General features: G+C 36.9%; 1 protein-coding gene across 1 annotated transcript in view; it reads left to right on the top strand.

The window, feature by feature from the left end:
- LOC306910470 (fibrocystin-L-like) overlaps positions 1 to 19,283 on the top strand; it is a 44,911-nt gene that overhangs the window by 12,438 nt on the left and 13,190 nt on the right. Inside the window, exons 24-49 of the mRNA XM_079485048.1 lie at positions 147 to 310; positions 709 to 844; positions 1,037 to 1,191; positions 1,382 to 1,504; positions 2,132 to 2,237; positions 2,322 to 2,429; positions 2,829 to 2,993; positions 3,157 to 3,278; positions 3,526 to 3,658; positions 4,545 to 4,737; positions 5,005 to 5,147; positions 5,399 to 5,503; positions 6,189 to 6,383; positions 6,532 to 6,699; positions 7,091 to 7,308; positions 7,783 to 8,758; positions 9,785 to 10,033; positions 10,184 to 10,333; positions 10,450 to 10,624; positions 15,312 to 15,468; positions 15,672 to 15,828; positions 16,002 to 16,211; positions 16,699 to 16,828; positions 17,466 to 17,707; positions 17,854 to 17,990; positions 18,132 to 19,155. Coding sequence (XP_079341174.1) covers positions 147 to 310; positions 709 to 844; positions 1,037 to 1,191; positions 1,382 to 1,504; positions 2,132 to 2,237; positions 2,322 to 2,429; positions 2,829 to 2,993; positions 3,157 to 3,278; positions 3,526 to 3,658; positions 4,545 to 4,737; positions 5,005 to 5,147; positions 5,399 to 5,503; positions 6,189 to 6,383; positions 6,532 to 6,699; positions 7,091 to 7,308; positions 7,783 to 8,758; positions 9,785 to 10,033; positions 10,184 to 10,333; positions 10,450 to 10,624; positions 15,312 to 15,468; positions 15,672 to 15,828; positions 16,002 to 16,211; positions 16,699 to 16,828; positions 17,466 to 17,707; positions 17,854 to 17,990; positions 18,132 to 19,155 — 5,841 coding nt within the window. The remainder of the gene's footprint in view (positions 1 to 146; positions 311 to 708; positions 845 to 1,036; positions 1,192 to 1,381; positions 1,505 to 2,131; positions 2,238 to 2,321; positions 2,430 to 2,828; positions 2,994 to 3,156; positions 3,279 to 3,525; positions 3,659 to 4,544; positions 4,738 to 5,004; positions 5,148 to 5,398; positions 5,504 to 6,188; positions 6,384 to 6,531; positions 6,700 to 7,090; positions 7,309 to 7,782; positions 8,759 to 9,784; positions 10,034 to 10,183; positions 10,334 to 10,449; positions 10,625 to 15,311; positions 15,469 to 15,671; positions 15,829 to 16,001; positions 16,212 to 16,698; positions 16,829 to 17,465; positions 17,708 to 17,853; positions 17,991 to 18,131; positions 19,156 to 19,283) is intronic.

Here is a 19,283-nt window from a genome sequence, read left to right as displayed (position 1 = left end):
TTAAAAAAGTTTGACAAAAATTAGAGACGATGTCAGGAGTTTTTGTGAAGTTATTTTAGGATGGAACAATGAAAAGAAGCCTTATTAATTACAGTCATATTATAATTCTGCTTAAATACACAAATTGAATAAGTTTTTCTCCACAGTTATAATGCAGAGAAGTCCACCTGCTCCTGGCAGCTCAGGACCGTTCTTTTCCAGCATTCATGTGCAAAAACAAGCAAGCGCTTCACAAATCAGTTATGAGATCACAGCAACCCCATACCACTGTGGCTTTGGCATCCCATTGCTTGAAATTGGCTTTCTAGAGGTGAGTTAAATGAAAAGTTATGCCAAACCCATTTGACAATCTACTGAACAGGAAAAAACTGTAATTCCATTATTTTACGGAATTACATTTATAAGTCTAACTTGTTTATAAAACTATTGAAACTTAATCCGGTTACAAATGTTTGCAATTTCCTACAGCTCTGGACAGCCAATCAGATTTTAGAATTTGGTTTGGTGCTAATGTTTGGTTTAGGCATAGGACTGGTTTAGGGGCTTGTACACCTTTTCTTTCAGGACCAAGAAAAACCTTACTCAGCAAAATCAGGATGTACATGTGTGTATGCTGTGGATGATTTCATAACTGTCCCTACCACATTTTGATATATATTTATTGTGCCAAATAAAACATTCTTAACCTGTTTGATTTCTGTGCTTTAGAAAATGACAAACAGCACAGAGGACATAGTGGTTCAACGCCAGGACAATGCCACAGTCACTATTAGTCGTGTTCACAAAGCCAGTCCACCTCTTACTGGAACCTTTGATGTGGAGATCTACGGTCGACATGTTGAGGGTAAACATGATTGCTACAGTTTTATCATCCAAATAAGTTAGCTTACTAAAAATCCTATAGTTGCACAACAGACTTTTGCTCTTTGTTTTGTTTCTGAAATAAAACAGTGCTGGATTTTTCTTCTCACGTAATTTACAACCTTCAGTGGTTTAACTGGTAATTTATAGCTTTGGTGTGGTGTTTGTGCCTCAGGTCTGCCAGTAAACATCAGCGCTGTAGACCTGCAGTACGCACTACAGGGGATTCCAGAGCTCGGCCAGCTGGATGTGCAGAGATATGGAGATTGTACAGGCTACACGTGGGACATCCGGTGGCTCACCATCCCAGGCAACCAGCCACTGTTACAGGCAAGAAACAATAAACTGATCACACCAAATCAGATTGAGCAACATGAAATCTGTCTAAAAAATCTCTTTAATATCAGTATTGCAGTTTGCGAACCACAAACCATCACAATATGAATGCCATATAATCTATTTGATGTTTTCCGCATTCATTTCATAACCTTAAATAAATACTTTATAATGTGCTAACCAGATTAATTCTTCTGCCGTGGTCGGCGTGAACCCTTCAGTGACCTCACATGAGCTCGAACAAGGAGGCCTTTTTAAACGCAGAATTACGGGAGACTTTCTGCGCATCCCTGCAGATAAACCACAGGTACATTTCCCACACACTACAGATTTTAACAACAATACTTGTTTGTTCCATACATACTGTAGAGAATAAATCCATATGAAGGTGTGGCCTGTGTTCTTGTTCTTCCTCATGCCACCTGAGCATGCAGCATTCAATTGTGTAACAGAATGCGTCATTTTAAAAGGTCTGTTAGAGAAGGTTATATAAGTCTGTCTGAATTCTCATTGTTATGGGATTAAAATTCTAGCTTGACAGCCTTGGTCACCCTTTACTTTCATTATAATTTGTTTATTTCTATAAAAAACAGAGGACTTAACCTTTAGTATTAATAATTCTGTTTCTACACAGAAGAAAGAAAGTAATGTGTTTTCTAAACAATGAGGGTTAGTAAATAAGCCGACCAGAATGCTTACTATTCCTTCAACACACTTTATGACTGTAGTTTCTCCTGAACCACGTTCGAAAAAAGGGTTGGCAGGAGGAACGAAACTATATGCTGCAAAACATAGCCATATAAATCATTAGATAAACTTTTTACGGGGAGGGGGAAATTGTATTTTAAAATTTGACATTAAAGTAAATATGTAGTTGGTGCATTTAAGTGTTTACATATAATATGTGCCTATTTAAGTGAATGTTATCAATAAGGTGGAGGTTTTCATCAACGGCATCCCATCATGGTGTTCAGGTGATTGCAGTTTCACATGGAGTGAGTCTAAGACCCCAACAGTGACCGGGATATCTCCTACAGAAGGTGCAGAAAACAATAAAGTTGCATACATAGAAAAAAAGCGGTCATATGTGTTTTTTGGTTTCTATAACTTCAATTGAATTTCAGGTTCCAGTGGTTTGGCAACTGTTCTTAACATAACCGGAACTGGATTTGAGGGTGGCAGTGTCACAGTAAAGACTGGTGATGTGGAATGTTCTGTTCTAGAGGTCTCCAGTAAGTCAAAAACAATAATATGTTTGCATCCAGTCCTATGAAATAAAAATGAGTTCTAAAGCTTTAAGCCCATGTCTGTCCATGTCTTTAGGATCACAGGTGGAATTATTTTTACTAATATAGAACGTACTGTAATTTTAAACATTATGGAAAAGATATAAATCTAATGTGTTGCAATGTTGCATTGTGTCTGGCATGAACACTGTGTTACTTGAAAAATAACAGGCAGGCAGGTGTTTTCATTAAGGTTGGAGCTGAAGCTTGCAGGACAGTCGATCGCCAGGAGCAGGACTGGGCACCACTGATGCACTGTATAAGATGTACAGCGTGAAGTAAAGTTCATGTGGACTTTGTTATTTTATACACAATTTAAGAAGAACCTTATTTTTGGTGTTTTAGGGACCTATATAACCTGCAGAGTTGGCCCAGCAAGTGCTGGCACACAACCAGTGTCTCTGAGTTTTTCTGGCCTGGGCAATGCCCGATACCAGAATGGCACCAGTTTTAACTTCACACACCTGCTAGGAGTGACCTCCATATACCCCACCACAGGAAGTGAAGCAGGTACATGACAACACTATGTAAAAAACACTTGCCCTAAAAATAAAAAAGGGAATATTTTCTTTAGCCTTAAGCTTAACAAATATGCCAGGCTATCTGGGATAGGGTTTCTTTGCCCTATCTTACAACCAAGTTTACAACTAACAAGATCTTTCTCTCTTCATAGGAGGAGTGGTTCTTACTGTGTCTGGTTATGGATTCAGTATCGATACATATGTCACCATTGGCACTCAGCAGTGTAATGTTATTGAAGCAGAATTAACCCACCTGAGATGCATAGTTCCAGCTGTAAGTGAAGGGATTTATCTGATTGTTTTTCTTTTGATTTTCTTTGAGGGGCCTTATTACTTATAAAATGACATAACTTTTACATTTTTTTTATTTTTTAGCTCAAAAACTCTTGTAGACATTTCCATTGCCGCACCAATGTAGTTAAATGCAATTAAATAAAACGTATTAAAGTTAACAGATTCAAGTGAACAGTGTTGGAGTCCATGTTACATGTATAATATGTTGTGTGTAAAATGTCAATCAGGGGTCAGTAGGTCAACAGACTGTAACAGTGACCATGGGAGATATAACAGCAACATCAGCTAAATCATTCACATACAACAACACTCTGATGGCCACCATCACTGCTGTCAGCCCACACACTACAACAGTATTTGGTAAGAATAATATTTATTTATCTATCTATCTAACTTCTTTTAACTTTTTTCTCCAATATCTTTTTTAAAATTAAGCCCATATATTGTCTTACAGACATTTTTGAATACAGATTTATCTTGTTGGTTCTGCTTACAGCTGGTTTTATTGTACAGTTTTGCAAGCTTTCACATTTGATTGTGTTCTTATCGGAAAACTGGCTGTGTGCCGATACTCTACCACAATCTGCTATATTGTTAAACCCAACCCTACTGTCAACAGACAAACCAGGGTCTGTTGCACAAAGCCAGTTTTAGTGGTTACCCCTGTAGGTTTAGTTCATGCAAACTCTGTTCTTCCGGACTGAAGTAGGTGAATTGGTTTAAATTGAAACTGGTTTCATCGGCATGGTAACTTAAGATACATGGCTAACTTGCTCCAGAGACTTTTTTATTCTGGGTAAAAGATCACAAACCCAAATGGGACCAGCCAGCTTTGACGGGAATGAACTTTTAGGAAGAACAGTTTTATTTATTAAGCACACAAGGACAATGCTATACACTATATTAATTTTAAGTTGTTTTTGTTTCTCATCTAAGTATTATAAAAACACAGGACTAAACTTTTCAGCATTGACAGTAACAGAAAGCTATACAGTTATACACATAATTTTGTGAACTCTCTATATTAGTAACCTAAAAATAGGCTAAATTAAAATGCACTCACTTTGTCTAATGTCATACTAATAGAAAAGACGGATTGCCTGCAATGGTCCTCAAATGGATTAGTTTCAGTACCTTGACTTTATACACTATAAAAAACAGAATTTCATTACCTCTACCCCAAACAAAGAGAGAATGTGTTCTATATTAGATCATGTTAATTTTCTACCTTATTTTTGTGGTAAAGGATTCAGGATTCTCACTATCCTTGGAACAAATTTTAAGGAGCGGATCAATGGCAGCTCTGTTCTGGTTGGTGAAACTGAGTGTGAATTGTTGCAGTGGACCAATGAAAACATTACCTGCATGTTGCCCAAACTCGCCCCAGCTGTATACGACATCCACGTGAGAGTCGGGAACCAGGGCTTTGCCAAAAGCAGGTCTCAGATCACTACTGTAATGCATAACAGCACATTATAAACTTTTACAGCAGTGCAACTGCAGCATTTATATATAAATATATAAAGTCTAGAATATATGTATTTAATTATTTCTGAAAACATACTAATTTGTGTATTGACATTGAATCAAAGGTGAAACAATTTAAAAGCTCCACCAAAGACTCTCTTTATTCCTGAATGCAGTTCAAACCACTGATGATTCAGTTTAGAAGCAAATAAATCAATGTTTTTGTTTTCTTCATGTAGAGCTGGTGTTAATACCACTATAGAGTTTGTTCTGAAGGTGACAGGCTTCTCTCCACCAATGGGCTCTTTGTATGGAGGAACCACCATCACCATCAGAGGCTCTGGGTTCAGCTCGGTCCCTTCAGAAAACAATGTGACCCTGGGTAAGACAAGATCTCACAACCATAATGTGTTTATTTCAATAAAATAGTTTTAAAACTGGATAAATCATTTAGCCTTTACGCTATTAGTAAACAAAACTACAAAAAAAATTCACAATGGTTTCCTATTGGTGCAACAAACAGATTGCCACTCATCCTGTAACTACTGAGATTAACAAAAAAAAGATAATTTTGTTTAATAAAATGTCCGTAGTTATATTGTAGTTGTGAAACTGTGCTTTTTTTCAATGCAGGAGACACACAGTGCAAGATAACAGACGCTTCAGACCAAAAACTGATGTGTGTGACCCAGCCGACAGACAAAATACATACCGTGACAAACCAAGGTCTCCACCCTGGTAATATCCATTTAGTTTCACTTTCTTCTCACGCACATTACATACATCAGATTCAGTAACACAATGACTGTCAATGTCAGTATGTGAATATGCGTCATGTGTCAAAGACAGAAAATGAAAGTATAGATGTTAATCCATGAAAGAAGTTTATTCTTCCTACATAGCTGTGTGTGTGTAACTTGGTTTTTACTGTATATGTTAGTGGGGACCTAAGCCTGAATAAACACAGACTCATGGGGACCCAAGTCACTGTGGGGACCAAAATTGGGGCACAAAAGCTCCACGGTGGAGAAGTGTCATCTCAGTACTGTGCAAAAGTCTATTTGATACTGTAACAGTTATATCAAGGCAACTATCTCCATGTCCCCTAGTGGCGGTCTGGATGTAAACCCACACCAACATGGCAGACAAGTCTATTCCAATAACGGGCAATAGCAATAATTTGGTTCTCTTAATGCAATCTAATCCTAATTTGTAATTCTACTCTGGATTTCAGTATCCTCAAAGGGTTCAAGAGGTGCCTAGTTCCAAGGGAGGTCACACTAAATACAAACATTCGCCTATTGGAGCTATTTTGTCATGGAAATAGATTTTCTTGTTTGTGTACATATTTTCTTTTTGTAACAGATTCAACTGGCCTGTTTGTGTGTTTATGTATACTTTAAATTCTATAATGTGTGTTCAGTGTATGGTCAGGGTTTTGCCTGGAGCCCGTCTGCACTTATAGTCTCAGTTGGGGACACAGTGGTTTGGAGGTGGGAGGCACCGGCTTTTGTGACGAATCTGGGATACAGGGTCTTCAGTGTGTCCAGTCTAAGCAGTTCTGATTATGATAATGAAGGCATTGTTTTCAATAGTGGAGTCAACAAAACTGCCAAAGGTACCAAAAATACATCACCTATCTCACATCCATTAAGTATCAGTCATTCTATTTGTTTATACATTTTATGTCACATTGTCAGATGGATTCAGAAGTCAAATTAAATCTGACTGGTCTTGATATATCTGTTTGACTCTCTTGGCTTTAGGGTTTTTCAGCTATCGTTTCACCTCACCTGGAGTTTATTACTACAGCAGCGGCTACATTGACTCTTACCAGAGGATTCTACAGGGCGTAGTGACCGTCAGACCTCTGGAGGAGAGACATATAGGGCTTCTGATGTCTGTAGCTGGAATACAGGCCTCTGTGAATTTAGGTACAACAGTTAAATTTTTTGGGGTAAAGCTGCAGTGTGAAATTTCTACATCACTAATTTACACAGAGAATTGCAAAAATAAAAATTGTATTAGTTCGACAAACATGTACTCTCCCAAACACACCATTGGTCGAGCCAATGTTGCTTTAGGTGTAGGGTTAGATGTTGTGAAGGGCTAGCCCCTATGAAATTAAAATTCACCTTATTTACTTTGTAAACTTTTGAACAATTCATCTGTGAAAGTCAATCCACACTTTTCTGTTAATCTGTTTATGTAGTTCCACTCTGGGGTGGTGATGCAGAATAGTACACAGAATATAATATTCCTTCACTTTTTATCTGTGATTGGTTGGATAAGGAAACGGTCTTCATTCATTTGTGTCCTCCACAGCCTCAAAGCAAAGGATCTCATCTGAGTCAGAGTGTGTGGGTGTTTCTGGCTGTGTTCAAGATCAACTGGAAAGCTATAGTACTTCTGATGGTCTGTACTTCAGTTTTACCTCATGTGCCAGTCCTACTGTAGAAAACATTACTCCTAACAACGCCACCGCCCATGACATCATCACCATCTCAGGATCTGGCTTCAGCAACATTGCCTGTGCAAATGAGGTGAGGTTCAGAGCTCAATAAACACAAATGTGCACATATAACACATGTAAGAATGTGTCATAGAGTAGTCATGAATTCTCAGAGGAATTCTGTAGTATTTTGTCTTTGAAAGCATGTAAATGCATAAATGTAAATGTTATTTAATCTTAAATGCACCACATTGCTGATCTGTACTAAAAGATTTATAAATTAAATTATTTTTTTACTGTGGACATTTTTCCCCTTGTGGTCTGGAAATTCAAGATGTTTTTCTCCGGATTTGTAAAGAGTGAAAACCATAATTAAGGACCATAGTGAAAATAAGTTGTTGTGACTTTTTTGTGTTATACTTGACAAGAGTGTGATGCTGATGTATTGATACTTTATGTCTAATTAAATAAAATAATATATTTTTCTACCATGTAAACTTAATACTTACTGTAATTGTAATACATTACGCAAACGTATCCTTCTATCTGTTTTTTGCAATCACAGGTCAAAGTTGGAGGTCATCTGTGTCGAATCCTCATTAGCACCTCCACTGAAATTAACTGCAAACTCAGTCCTGACAGCGGCGCTCCAGTGGGCACACCCTTACCCATAACCGTCCGGGTCAATAACTTTGGTACAGCCATCATGACAATGCCAAATGAGTATGACCGCAGATTTGTGGTTCTACCTGTGGTTGATTCTGTCTCTCCCTTTGTGGGCAGCACGACCGGCTACACTCGTCTCTTCATCTCTGGCTCTGGTTTTGTGAACGCATCTGTGATGGTAGCAAATGTTCAATGCAATGTAGTTTCCATGAACTACTCACAAATAGTGTGCGACACCTCACCGTCTCCGGCCCGCAGGGGAAACGTTGTAGTTTATGTAAACACCATCTCTTCCTCTTGCAGTTCTGAGTGCATGTTTGAATATTCTCAGTCTGTTACACCAGTTGTCTCCAGCGTGTCACCTGACTCTGTTACTGGAAACTCTACTACTGTTGTGGTCACTGGCAGAGGATTTGGAAGCAAAAAAGCCGATCTAAGGGTATCTGCTGATGACATTATCCTGGAGGTCACACAGATCACAGATAACGTCATCACACTTTTGGTTGGTGCTCTGCCTGCTGGCGAACATGCCCTATGGGTGGTGGTGATGAGCAAAGGCCTCGCCACAGGACTCTTCAACCTGACCAGCACACCACAGGCCACCATCCAACCAACATCAGGAAGCATTGCTGGAGGAACTCCACTCTTGATCGAAGGAAATGGCTTCGTGGCAGATAATACCACTGTGATGCTTGATTACCTTCCCTGCGAGATTTTGGAAGTGACCCCAGACAGAGTGAAATGTTTAACACCTGCTTATGTAGAGGGAGAAGTGCAGGTGGATATTTGGGTGTATGATGTTGAGTACCCACAACAAACATTCTACTACACCATTGAACAAACTCCTGACATCATCTCAGTGAACCCTGCAATAGGTAAAAGAAAATATTAAATCTGTTGTCGTGACAATGTACACTGGTTATAATAATAGTTTATTATCTGTAGCTTGATCATAAATGTTACCAGTCAGGGCAGTTTAGATTCTTTTACAACATTCTTTTCATATTTTAGTCAGCTGGCTAAATAGTCTTTTTATCCAACATTCATATCTTACCTGTTTGACGGCATCTTTTTCACATTTAAACAAACCATGCAACTTTCATGCCAATACACATAATTCCTGAATGGGGCTCGTCTCTAAAGTTATGTCAGAGAAACTTAAATAGAAACTAGATAAGAGAAAATTCTTGATTTATGATATTCGTTTTTATTTTCTTATAACCTCTAACCAGATTTATATATATATAAGGAAATTATTTGAGAGAGAGAGAAACAGAACCCAGGATGCACATGTTGCAATGCTGGAGCACATGTTATGGGATCCTAATAATACATCTTAGTCCACAGCATGCTACTGCAGACATGTAAACATCATTGCATGGTATTCACTATGATTTGTGCAGGTGTTGGCCTTAAGCTCCTGTGTTTTATCATGTGATGCTGTGACCAGTGTTTTATTTATGTGTGTTTGTATTTCCAAAATGGTAAAATACTGTGCTTCTCAAACTGTGCGCCCTGGATTTTGGAGGACCACTCTGGTCTCACCTGCAAAGGAAAAGCTTATCAGTATTCCTCAATTTACATACAAACATACAGCCCTATAAACAACCCTGCAATAACGGAAACGTCTATGAAAATACTGCCACTCAGCGGTAAAGAGTTGCAAACACAACTGCTATGGCAGTTGTCTGGTGGAGTAACATCTATAACATACTTATACAGTTCTTGAAATACATGATATTTTATAGCCAGCTGAATTGATTTAAATGGTGCCATTACACAGAATGTTCTTTACATTATGTAAGATAAGTTTATATTGAAAAGAGTAAATCAGAAAAAGGACTTTAGCTGGGATTCACATCTAGTCTCATAACATTGCTGATGATGTGTTTTCATCGCAGGTCCTGTTGGAACACAGATCACCATCTCTGGTTCAGGCTTTGGCACAGACGCAGCGCTCGTCTCAGTGAAGATTGATGGTGTGGGTTGTAATGTGACATCCATCATAGATACACAGCTGATGTGCACTGTTGGGGAACATGCTGGAGGAACGTTTCCGGTTAGGTTATATCATCAGGTCAAAGGTCATGGCTTATCTCAGTCTGTCTTCAGCTATGAGCTGCTGCTGACAGGAGTCACGCCAAACGAAGGTAAAAATAACTCACAATCCTTTGTTCAGAAAGGGAACTAAAAAGTGTCATATCTGATTTACATCTAAATTAAATGCATTTGCATTAGACAGTAGCGTAACAAGATATACAGTTTTTATAACTAAGACCCTTTGTTATTTATTGTTTTAGGAAGCTATGGTGGAGGAGCTGTCGTTGCTATTCAAGGCTCTGGATTTGACCCAAACACCACCAGAGTTCTCATCTGTGACAGAGAATGTAACGTTGACCTGCAGAACTCCACATCTAACCAACTGTACTGTGAGGTCCCGTACAACAATGGTATGCATCATGATCAAGCATTGCATGTGCGTCTTAAGAATGTGTTGCTAGCTTAACTAACCTTACCAAGTCAATGTACCAGAAGATCAAAAACAGAGGCACCTTTTAAATTTCAGGGAATGAAACAGAGCAGGTCTGCATGGTTTTAGTGATGAATGGAAACGATACAGTCAACATCACAGCCGGCTACACATACAGATCCTCTTTAACCCCTGTGATCACTGATGTCACCCCACGCAGAGGAGGAACAGCTGGAGGCACCAGACTCACTATTACAGGCTCAGGGTTTAGGTGACAAAGCTGATTTTCTTGTACTACAAAAAACTAAAATATTGTTTGTTCGGTTTTCAGGAAACAGAACAAACACTGCACTTTTTAAATGATTAAATACGGTGTTGTTGAAGTTGACAAGCACTTCTGAACACTTTATATTAGTGATGCACCGAAATGAAAATTCTGGGCCGAAACCGAAAATTCAGGATGCACTTGGCCGAAAACCGACACGAAAATTACTTTTAAAAAGTTTTGGAACTAGTTATTATTTAATTGTATCAATTACACACTAAAACCACAAAACTAAAAAGAACATATTTAAAGACGATACAAAATGTCATTGCAAAGGTCATTAGTCAACAGGCAAATATAACTTTTTCTTAACAATCATCTAAACATTGTAGTTATTATACAATTATTACATGCATAACAGTCATAGTCCAACTCAGAAGCTCCTGCTAATACAAGTTTATATGTTACACAATCATTTCAATGAAAACTGGTAAACACAGAGGGGAATAATGAGTCTGTAAAAAGGCTTAAAATGAGCTTCAGTGATTTTAGCACCTGACAGTCTACGTACATAATCACATGTGTAGAGTCCGTTGCGTTTACAGTTAAGACTTGATGCGGCGCAAGGTCCGACAGGCGGATGACATCAAAGTATCGGGAGAGCGATGCGAAAGATAACTTTTTATGGGTTTTTTTAATTGCTCTCAACAAGTCGAACAAGTATGGAAGCCCGTTTCCGCCAGGGTTGGGAATATTTTTTGAATTAGTATCTCATAATAATGACTTAGTAAGTCAAAATAATGACTTAGTATCTCATAATAATGACTTAGTAAGTCATAATAATGACTCAGTAAGTCAAAATAATGACTCAGTAAGTCAAAATAATGACTCAGTAAGTCAAAATAATGACTTAGTATCTCATAATAATGACTTAGTATCTCATAATAATGACTTAGTAAGTCATAATAATGACTCAGTAAGTCAAAATAATGACTTAGTATCTCATAATAATGACTTAGTAAGTCATAATAATGACTCAGTAAGTCAAAATAATGACTTAGTAAGTCATAATAATGACTCAGTAAGTCAAAATAATGACTTAGTATCTCATAATAATGACTTAGTAAGTCATAATAATGACTCAGTAAGTCAAAATAATGACTCAGTAAGTCAAAATAATGACTTAGTATCTCATAATAATGACTTAGTATCTCATAATAATGACTCAGTAAGTCATAATAATGACTCAGTAAGTCAAAATAATGACTTAGTATCTCATAATAATGACTTAGTAAGTCAAAATAATGACTTAGTATCTCATAATAATGACTTAGTAAGTCATAATAATGACTTAGTAAGTCATAATAATGACTTAGTAAGTCAAAATAATGACTTAGTATCTCATAATAATGACTTAGAAAAGTCAAAATAATGACTTAGTATCTCATAATAATGACTTAGTATCTCATAATAATGACTTAGTAAGTCATAATAATGACTTAGTAAGTCAAAATAATGACTTAGTATCTCATAATAATGACTTAGTAAGTCAAAATAATGACTTAGTATCTCATAATAATGACTTAGTATCTCATAATAATGACTTAGTAAGTCATAATAATGACTTAGTATCTCATAATAATGACTTAGTAAGTCAAAATAATGACTTAGTAAGTCAAAATAATGACTTAGTATCTCATAATAATGACTTAGTAAGTCATAATAATGATTTAGTATCTCATAATAATGACTTAGTAAGTCAAAATAATGACTTAGTATCTCATAATAATGACTTAGTAAGTCAAAATAATGACTTAGTATCTCATAATAATGACTTAGTATCTCATAATAATGACTTAGTAAGACGAAATAATGACTTAGTATCTCACAATAATGACTTAGTAAGTCATAATAATGACTTAGTATCTCACAATAATGACTTAGTAAGTCATAATAATGACTTAGTATCTCATAATAATGACTTATTATCTCATAAGTCATTATTATGAGATACTAAGTCATTATTTTGACTTACTAAGTCATTATTATGAGATACTAAGTCATTATTATGACTTACTAAGTCAAAATTTCGACTTAGTTTCTCATTATTTTGACATACTTAAGTCATTATTATGAGATACTAAGTCATTATTATGACTTACTAAGTCATTATTATGAGATACTAAGTCATTATTATGACTTACTTAAGTCATTATTATGAGATACTAAGTCATTATTATGAGATACTAAGTCATTATTATGAGATACTAAGTCATTATTATGATATACCAAGTCATTATTATGACTTACTAAGTCGAAATTTCGACTTAGTTTCTCATTATTTTGACATACTTAAGTCATTATTATGAGATACTAAGTCATTATTATGAGATACTAAGTCATTATTATGAGATACTAAGTCATTATTTTGACTTACTAAGTCATTATTATGAGATAATAAGTCATTATTATGACTTACTAAGTAAAAATTTCGACTTAGTTTCTCATTATTTTGACATACTTAAGTCATTATTATGAGATACTAAGTCATTATTATGAGATACTAAGTCATTATTATGAGATACTAAGTCATTATTATGACTTACTAAGTCATTATTATGAGATACTAAGTCATTATTATGAGATACTTAAGTCATTATTATGAGATACTAAGTCATTATTATGAGATACTAAGTCATTATTATGACTTACTAAGTCATTATTATGAGATACTAAGTCATTGTTATTAGATACTAAGTCATTATTATGAGATACTAAGTCATTATTTTGACTTACTAAGTCATTATTATGAGATACCAAGTCATTATTATGACTTACTTAGTCGAAATTTCGACTTAGTTTCTCATTATTTTGACATACTTAAGTCATTATTATGACTTACTAAGTCATTATTATGAGATACTAAGTCATTATTATGACTTACTAAGTCATTATGATGAGATACTAAGTCATTATTTTGACTTACTAAGTCATTATTATGAGATAATAAGTCATTATTATGAGATAATAAGTCATTATTATGAGATACTAAGTCATTATTATGAGATACTAAGTCATTATTATGACTTACTTAAGTCATTATTATGAGATACTAAGTCATTATTATGAGATACTAAGACTTACTAAGTCATTATTATGAGATACTAAGTCATTATTATGAGATACTAAGTCATTATTTTGACTTACTAAGTCATTATTATGAGATACTAAGTCATTATTATGACTTACTAAGTCGAAATTTCGACTTAGTTTCTCATTATTTTGACATACTTAAGTCATTATTATGAGATACTAATTCAAAAAATATTCCCAACCCTGGCGGAAACGGGCTTCCATAAATAATAATGATTAATGGCAAAAAAAATCTGAAATATGGAGATACAAGGTTTTAGAAAGATAGCAGAAATATCATGGGTTCACACCAAACACGAATTAAGCGACTTGCGCGACTAAATTACATACAACTCAATGCAAAGACGCGAATTGACACGAACACCCCGCAGGCGATGCAAATGACACGAATCGGGCGGCGCGATTGCCACGAACGCATGAAGGTAAATGAGTAGAAAAACTGGAGAGCATGTAGATTATAATTTGTGAACATGTAACGTAAATATTTGTACCTGTAAACTAAAAGGTACAACAGCCCCAATGCGTACAAAAACGTCAGCCTGTCATTGTGTCATCAAGTTCTTATCACAATAGAATGGTTTATTTTGCGATAACAACAGACTGGATTATCAAGGTGGCTAGTAATTACCACATAAATTAATAATTGTAGCCTACACTATATATTGATTAAATATTTTTAAGCTCATCTGTAAAAATTCCAAACATTTTAAACCCACAAACCCCAGTAGGCTACTGTTTATGGTGACATTGTACTCAGCCTGGCATTATATTTAAAAACAAACATTAGCACACAACAGAATATTGATAGAGTGATGTCATTAAAATACATTAAGGAATATTATCTATACAAGATAGTATAATTCATGGAATGGTTATACGTGATAGTTTACATAAGTGTGATGGTTTCGCTTAAGTTGAAAACCGTATTATTTAAACGATTATTTGCTATATTTTTTCATTGTGATTTTCCTGCCATTAGGGGGCGGTGGGGCTCAGACGCGTGACGTCATCAAATGCCGCTCCTTCTCTCGCCTCGAGCTGTGTGTTTTAAAGTTTTTGCTAATATGACAGTAAACAGCAACTAGAATTCACATAAAAGACGCTGCGTGCTGCTCTTTTCAAAAAGCACTAAAAAACATGAAAAACGCGTTCTGTGTGATCGGCCACTAATACTGTACGTGTAATAAGGCCCACAATTCAACAAAATAACAGCAGTTTATTGTCTAATACAGTGGCCACAAAGCATTTGATAAATGACTGTAAGGCAACATACTACTTAACATAGTTAATGCACAACATGATCTAATAGTGTGCAACAACTTATTTAGCAGAAACCATTAATCATTTTAGTTCACGTTTATTCATATAAATACAGTTGCTTAATATTTGTTAACGACAGTTCAGTGTACGTTAACTATTTTCTACGTATACAAATTTTGAATTTAAAAGTAAATTAAAATTAATAAATATGTTAATATAATTTGACCAGAGTTTATATGTGTGTCAGTTATGAACTTTCCTTTCCTTATGTGATGTGTAGCACAAACGCCGATCAAGTCAATGTGACCATTGCGGGATCTGTCTGTGATGTCCGGTCAGCCAATGAGACACAGATTATCTGTGTGACCAACGATCAACCAAAATCCCAGGAAACTAAAGTTCGAATCCTGATAGGAAACAGAGGGATAGCCAGAATGGTAACACCAAGATATATTTGATATCAGATATTTGTCCCATCTTAAATAAAAATAACTACAAACTATGAGGTTCTACTAACTAACCACATACAAACATACTGTACAAGTTACCAAATATTTTCTTTAGTTGTTTAGTTTTTTAATAAAATAACTATTTTTTTACTAAATAAAAGCATGCTGAAGATCGTTCTGCTGTTTTTCAGGATCGTGCTGATTTCTTCTACATTGATGTATGGTCATCTCCCTATACGTGGGGTGGTCTCTCTCCTCCTGAGAAGGGCACACTTGCTGTAATCACTGCTGGTCAGACCATCCTGTTGGACACCAGCACCCCTGTCCTAAAGATGCTGCTTATCCGGGGTATGTTCACTTAGACAAATAGCGTCATTAAATCTCTGTCCAAAACAGTGTATTTTGATTAACAATCAGACAAGGTAACAGTTTTACTGTAGTCCTTGCTTAAAGTCAAATAAGTCAAATAATCCTAGACCATCTCATCAATACATATTAACCGATGGTGTTTCTCCTCTAAGGTGGACGGCTGATTTTTGATGAGGCCGATATTGAGCTACAGGCGGAGAACATTCTGATCACAGATGGTGGAGCTTTACAGATCGGCACAGAGCAGCAGCCCTTCCAGCATAAAGCCATCATCACGCTGCACGGACACCTGCGATCTAAAGAACTTCCTGTTTATGGTGCCAAGACCCTCGCTGTCAGAGACGGAATGCTGGATCTGCATGGTATGTTTGTACAGTACAGGATTTACTGTTCTTAATAACAGTACTTCTGATGCATGCATTTCACACTTATTTTTTAAATATAGTTTTCATTAAAAACTAATTATATATTCAGCATAACAATTTGCTAAAATCATTGGCGTTGGAACCATTGTATGTGGGTGGGATAGGACCCACTCACTTTTACCCGTCTTATGCTGTGGTCACACTTGACTTTTCATTCCATTGACTTTTATTCATTAATTTTGCATGATCAAAGTCTAGTCTGACTGCAGCATTACTCACTACACCACTAAAGCTACTTGTAAAGTAACACCGTTTTTACAATCTGCATTTTTTCCAGGGGAAATTGTTCTCTTTGCCATCTAGTATGGATATGGTTTTATTTTCCACAGGTTATTTCACCGATAAAGGCACCATAATGTGTAATAATCAGTACCCTGTAGCTACATAATTTGATTAAGGGTTTACTATTATTGTGTTTCTTCAGGACTCCCAGTACCTGTAACGTGGACTCGTCTTTCTCAGACTGCACAAAGTGCCTCCAGCACTCTGACACTGATGGATGCCGTCACCTGGAAGGCCGGAGATGAAATTGTCATTGCTTCCACAGGGAACAGGTACAGTATGGATGCACTGACAAAGCTGGAGCGAAACTCCATTTCAGTGTAGGAACTTGGGAGTAATAATATTAAAAAAATTTGCACAATTCCATTTCCTGTTTACTCACCTTCACTTTCCAAATTTGTCCGGTCTGTAGATGTTTGTTAGTTTAATGTGTTAAGTAAAACTTGAGAGTAAAACTTACCAAATGCACTCTTAATAAAGACCAAGGAGTTCTTTTGAGTATTTGTAATGAGAAGCTGAATTCGTAGGGGTCCTCCGATTACATATTTGATCATTCACATAAACAGTAGAGATAGAGAATACAAGTAGGCCTATTTGAACTTCATAATTAAATAATAAAGGTGGGAGGGGACGACAAAAAGGTCAATATTTTGAGAAAAAGAACCACCCCTTCCACAAGGCTGGCTATGGTCCTTAATATCCTAAAGGGATGACACATCCTGAACAGGCTAGTATCAAAGGGGGCATTCATGCATGAATTCACTGAGCGCTTTGGAACGACCATTTTTTTCAACATTTAATGTCATTTATGTAAATATGATTGTGGTGAGGAAGGGGGGACGAGAGCCATTTTATGGATCTTCATTACAACGATTTAAACAAAATCTAATATTTTGTATGAATCCACAGACACAGCCAGAGAGAGAATGAGTTGAGGAGAATTGCTTCAGTTTCGAATGACAGCAGGACCCTTAATCTGACCGAACCCCTCACCTACACTCATCTGGGTGTGTCCGTCAATCTGCCTGATGGGACTGTTTTTCAAGCAAGAGCAGAGGTGGGACTTCTTACCAGAAATATTGTTATCCGTGGATCCAACAACCAGGAGTGGAATGATCAGATACCAGCTTGCGCTGATGGATTCAACACAGGTTTGGTTGCTCTTTATGTTGGGTTACCTACAAGTTCATGAACACTCAAAGTATTTTTTGTTTGATATGCTCATTAAAAGATTACATTGCCCAAATAATTAATGACATCCATTATATTTACTGTATATATTAATCTTTTCTTACAGGGGAATTTGCAGTCCAGACATGCTTCCAGGGGAGGTTTGGAGAGGAAGAAGGAAGTGATGAGTTTGGTGGCTGCATCATGTTCCATCCGTCAGAACCAAACAAAAACCTGGCAGTTGGAAGAATTGAATATGTTGAGGTAACAGTTTGATGATTGTGTTGACTGTAAACAAATCTGAATTACTAACTTGAGTTTCAAAATCCCCTAGAGAACTTTAAGATTTCCAAATACCAAAAAAGGCTCTAAAAAATATTATAATAGTATTCCTCTTTCTTTAAGATGTTTCATGCTGGACAGGCGTTCCGTCTGGGACGCTACCCAATACACTGGCAACAAATGGGAGATGTACAGTACAAGTCGTATGTGCGTGGTTGTGCCATCCATCAATCTTTCAACCGTGCTATGACTATCCACAAGACCAACAACCTACTGGTGGAGCGCAACGTCATCTACGACATTAAGGGTGGAGCCTTCTTTATCACAGATGGTAATGAGACAGGAAACATCTTGCAGTATAATCTGGCAGTATTTGTAAGACAGAGCACAAGTTTGCAAAATGATGATGTGACTCCGGCTGCATTCTGGGTAACAAATCCGAACAACACCATTAGACACAACACCGCAGCCGGTGGGACTCACTTCGGTTTCTGGTACCGCATAAATAATCCTGATATTCATTCCTATGATACCATCTGTCCGAAGAAAGTACCACTTGGGCAGTTCTTCAACAATACGGTGCATTCTCAGGGCTGGTTTGGATTGTGGATATTTCAAGATTATTTCCCCATGCAGAATGATCTCTGCTACTACTACTACTCGACTCCAGCACCAGCCGTCTTCCGCCGTCTCACGTCCTGGAACAATGAGAAAGGAGCTGAGTGGGTGAATGTTGGAGCTGTGCAGTTCAGTGAGTTCCTCATGGTCAATAATGAGAAAGCAGGAGTGGAGGCCAAGAGGATATATCGGGAATATGTCAGTAGATGGGGGCTGGAAGGAGGTGCAGCTGTGGTAAACAGCACTATTGTGGGTCACGTGCCTGAGCTGGGAAATGATTACTGCACCACTCATGGTGTTGTTCTGCCTCTGGATGATGGTATGAGTATCATCAACACCAAGTTCATGAGCTTCAACCGTTCATCATGTGCAGCTGTCGGGGTGGCAGAAATCACTGAACCCTGCACGTACCGCTGTGGAGGCTGGAGTGCCAGATTCAGTGGAATCCAATACTATCAGTCACCCAACAAGGCCAGATTCAGATGGGAGCACGAGGTAGCGCTCGTAGATATTGATGGATCCCTCACAGGTACTGAACATTTAGATAATATTTTGGACTGGAATACATTAAAACATTACACAAGTTGGTTTTGTGCTTTATCTCATAACCGGTTTTAGCTCTGACACTAGTACTAATAGACAAAGTAGTTGAAGCAG

Source organism: Barbatula barbatula (assembly GCF_947034865.1).
Source record: "Barbatula barbatula genome assembly, chromosome: 21".
In the NCBI taxonomy this organism is placed as follows: Eukaryota; Metazoa; Chordata; class Actinopteri; order Cypriniformes; family Nemacheilidae; genus Barbatula; species Barbatula barbatula.
This window is presented reverse-complemented; position numbering and strand designations above follow the sequence as displayed.